The sequence below is a fragment of the Condylura cristata genome, unplaced genomic scaffold, assembly GCF_000260355.1.
Source record: "Condylura cristata isolate star-nosed mole 26May11 unplaced genomic scaffold, ConCri1.0 scaffold00005, whole genome shotgun sequence".
Lineage (NCBI taxonomy): Eukaryota > Metazoa > Chordata > Mammalia > Eulipotyphla > Talpidae > Condylura > Condylura cristata.
Genome location: NW_004567106.1, coordinates 66,674,224 through 66,677,264, shown reverse-complemented (window position 1 = coordinate 66,677,264; position 3,041 = coordinate 66,674,224). Strand labels below are relative to the sequence as shown.

Sequence of the window (3,041 nt, the reverse complement as noted above, 5' to 3'; positions counted from 1 at the left end):
ACCGGCTGCTAATCCACACAAACGTACAAGACTCATTAAAGGTGATGAAGATGCCAGGGGTGCTGAGGGTCCCCCAAAAGCTACCAGCTCACAAATGGCTCCATAATGGGACCTAAGGGGAGAAGTTGCCCCACACGTGAACCGCACAGTCGGGGTCTCTGCCACGGGGCAGCTGATCATGAGGGGCTGCCACGTGCTGAGCCCTTAACGGGGCCCCATGCTCCGGTCTTTGGTTTCAGTAGGATCACAAGCCGGGGAGCACTGAGGAAGAACCCAGCCCTAGCTCCGAGCGTACTTATTTAAAACAGTGCCAACGCCGGGGTAGTCTGATTGTGTGCCCAGGTCTTGGCGGGCCCCCAGTTTCTGCCCAGCAAGCCTCCCACCCTCTCCCAGTGGCCAGTGGGTCACCGAGCCCACGCCCTGGTGACCAGAAGGCGCTTCCGGGTGACCTGGACTCAACGTCCAGCCTGTCTGGGAGCAGGCGGAAAATGTCAGAGGTGACCGACGCGCCCGTCGGTCCGGGAGCCGCACAGGTCGTGTGGGGTGTGTGCGGGCCACACGACTAACACACCTCTTTGCCCTCCCTCCGCTCGCAGGTATGGCCTCGCATGTGCAAGTTTTCTCCCCTCACACCCTTCAATCAAGTGCCTTCTGTAGTGTGAAGAAACTGAAAGTAGAGCCGAGTTCCAACTGGGACATGACTGGGTACGGCTCGCACAGCAAAGCCTACAGCCAGAGCAAGAACGTCCCGCCGCCTCAGCCAGCCACCACAACCGTCAGCACCTCCTTGCCGCTCCCAAACCCGGGCCTACCTTACGAGCAGACCATCATCTTCCCAGGCAGCACTGGGCACGTCGTCGTCACGTCAGCCAGCAGCACCTCCGCCGCCGGGCAGGCCCTGGGCGGACCACACAACCTGATGCGTCGCAGCACCGTGAGCCTACTGGACACCTACCAAAAATGCGGACTCAAGCGCAAGAGTGAGGAGATCGAGAACACGAGCAGCGTGCAGATCATCGAAGAGCACCCACCCATGATCCAGAACAATGCCAGCGGGGCCACGGTCGCCACGGCCACCACCTCCGCTGCCACCTCCAAGAACAGCGGCTCCAACAGCGAGGGCGACTACCAGCTGGTCCAGCACGAGGTGCTGTGCTCCATGACCAACACGTACGAGGTCCTCGAGTTCCTGGGCCGGGGGACGTTCGGGCAGGTGGTCAAGTGCTGGAAGCGGGGCACCAACGAGATCGTGGCCATCAAGATCCTCAAGAACCACCCGTCGTACGCCCGGCAGGGCCAGATCGAAGTGAGCATCCTGGCCCGGCTGAGCACGGAGAGCGCCGACGACTACAACTTCGTGCGGGCCTACGAGTGCTTCCAGCACAAGAACCACACGTGCTTGGTGTTTGAGATGTTGGAGCAGAACCTCTACGACTTCCTGAAGCAGAACAAGTTCAGCCCCCTGCCCCTCAAGTACATCCGCCCCGTGCTCCAGCAGGTCGCCACGGCCCTGATGAAACTCAAGAGCCTGGGGCTCATCCACGCCGACCTCAAGCCAGAGAACATCATGCTGGTGGACCCCTCCCGGCAGCCCTACCGCGTCAAGGTCATCGACTTCGGGTCCGCCAGCCACGTGTCCAAGGCCGTGTGTTCCACCTACTTGCAGTCCCGATACTACAGGTGAGGCCGTCGGGGCCGGCCGGGGCGCGCAGACTGCTGCCCCGTCACCGTGGGCCGGGGGTGGGGGTGGGGCGCTGGCTGTTGTGGCACCTTCGTGGCTGAGCTGGGCATCAGGACACGCGAGCCCTGAAGGGGGCAGAAGCCAGGCGAGAATGGCTTCCGGGAAGATGCTTGGCCAGAGGCGTCCAGCGTCGAAGGGGGTCCCGGCGTGGGGTGAAGGGTAGCAGGGGAGTGAGGTGCCCATGGGTGGGGGATCCAGACCGGGAGAGGGGAGGGTCCAGGGCGGCTGGGGAGCAGGAGGGATGCTGTTGCCTCGCCCCGCGAGGAGCACACTGGGAGGACCCTCGCTGCTCAGAACTGAATCCCTGAGTGTGGGAGGAGGGGCAGTTGGGACTTCCCTCCCGCTCCGGGCTGTACCCTGCCCTGCGCCGAAGCAGGTGCTGAGGCGTTAGGACGACAGGCTGACCGACGGGCCCAGCCGAGGGGCCACTCGCCAGCCCCTGGGGCCAGGGACTCCAGGCTCGGGTCAGCGTGGTGGAAGGACCCCGGTTCCTCGGCGGGAGGTGCCGAGCTCTCACCCCCCGTCACTCCAGGCGGACTTGGTGCTCACCTGTGCTGTGCGCAGGCATAGAGCTGGCGCAGGGGGGCCTCGCCATCGGGCCTTTCTGGGGCAGGGTCTCAAAGTACCTGACTTGGGGGTCCTGTGCGAGTGTTTAGAACAGCTTTTCTGGGGATCCCACCGTGCTGCCAGGGCTTTCCTTTCTGCTGGGGCTCAGACGGAGTCAGGCACACCTGGCCTTGAACCTGAGCCCTCCCCGCCACAAGTGCTGTGTGTGACTTGGGTTCAAGGCCTCCTTTCTCGCCATCCTTCTTTTCCAAACCAGGAACTGGGAAAATCCTGTTACAGGCTACTTGGGCTGACGAAATGCTATCACAGCCAAGTGCCCCGTGGGCATCCAGCTTGAGGGAGCTGTGCGGGAGCAGGGCAGTGAAAAGGAAAACAAGGGGGCCAGTTTTGGGGAGATAGTGATGGGGCTGACGGGGTGCAGGACCATCCAGTGAAAGTGGACTCTGGCCAGGACAGAACTGGAACCCCTCAAGAAGGGAGCTGCTAGACGGCGAGGCGTGGACAGAGGCAATAACACCAGAAGCCCGAGCTGCTCTGGCAGCTCCCGGGGTGGGCTCTCTCCACACTTCCTTCAGCTGCCTACCCGTGTGCCCACCTGCTCACCTCGGGCCCCAGCCCCAGGCCTCAGGAGATGACCCCACCCCCTTCCCTGGGAGATCCACAGGCAAGGCATGGGCACCCCGCGCCCCTCACCACCTCAACCCAGTCCTGAGTCAGCGGCCTGGGACACCCC

The 3,041-nt window shown here is 63.2% G+C and overlaps 1 protein-coding gene across 1 annotated transcript in view; it reads left to right on the top strand.

The window, feature by feature from the left end:
* The first annotated feature begins 598 nt into the window (after positions 1-598).
* HIPK2 (homeodomain interacting protein kinase 2) overlaps positions 599-3,041 on the top strand; it is a 108,876-nt gene continuing 106,433 nt past the window's right edge. Inside the window, exon 1 of the mRNA XM_004677211.2 lies at positions 599-1,680. Coding sequence (XP_004677268.1) covers positions 599-1,680 — 1,082 coding nt within the window. The remainder of the gene's footprint in view (positions 1,681-3,041) is intronic.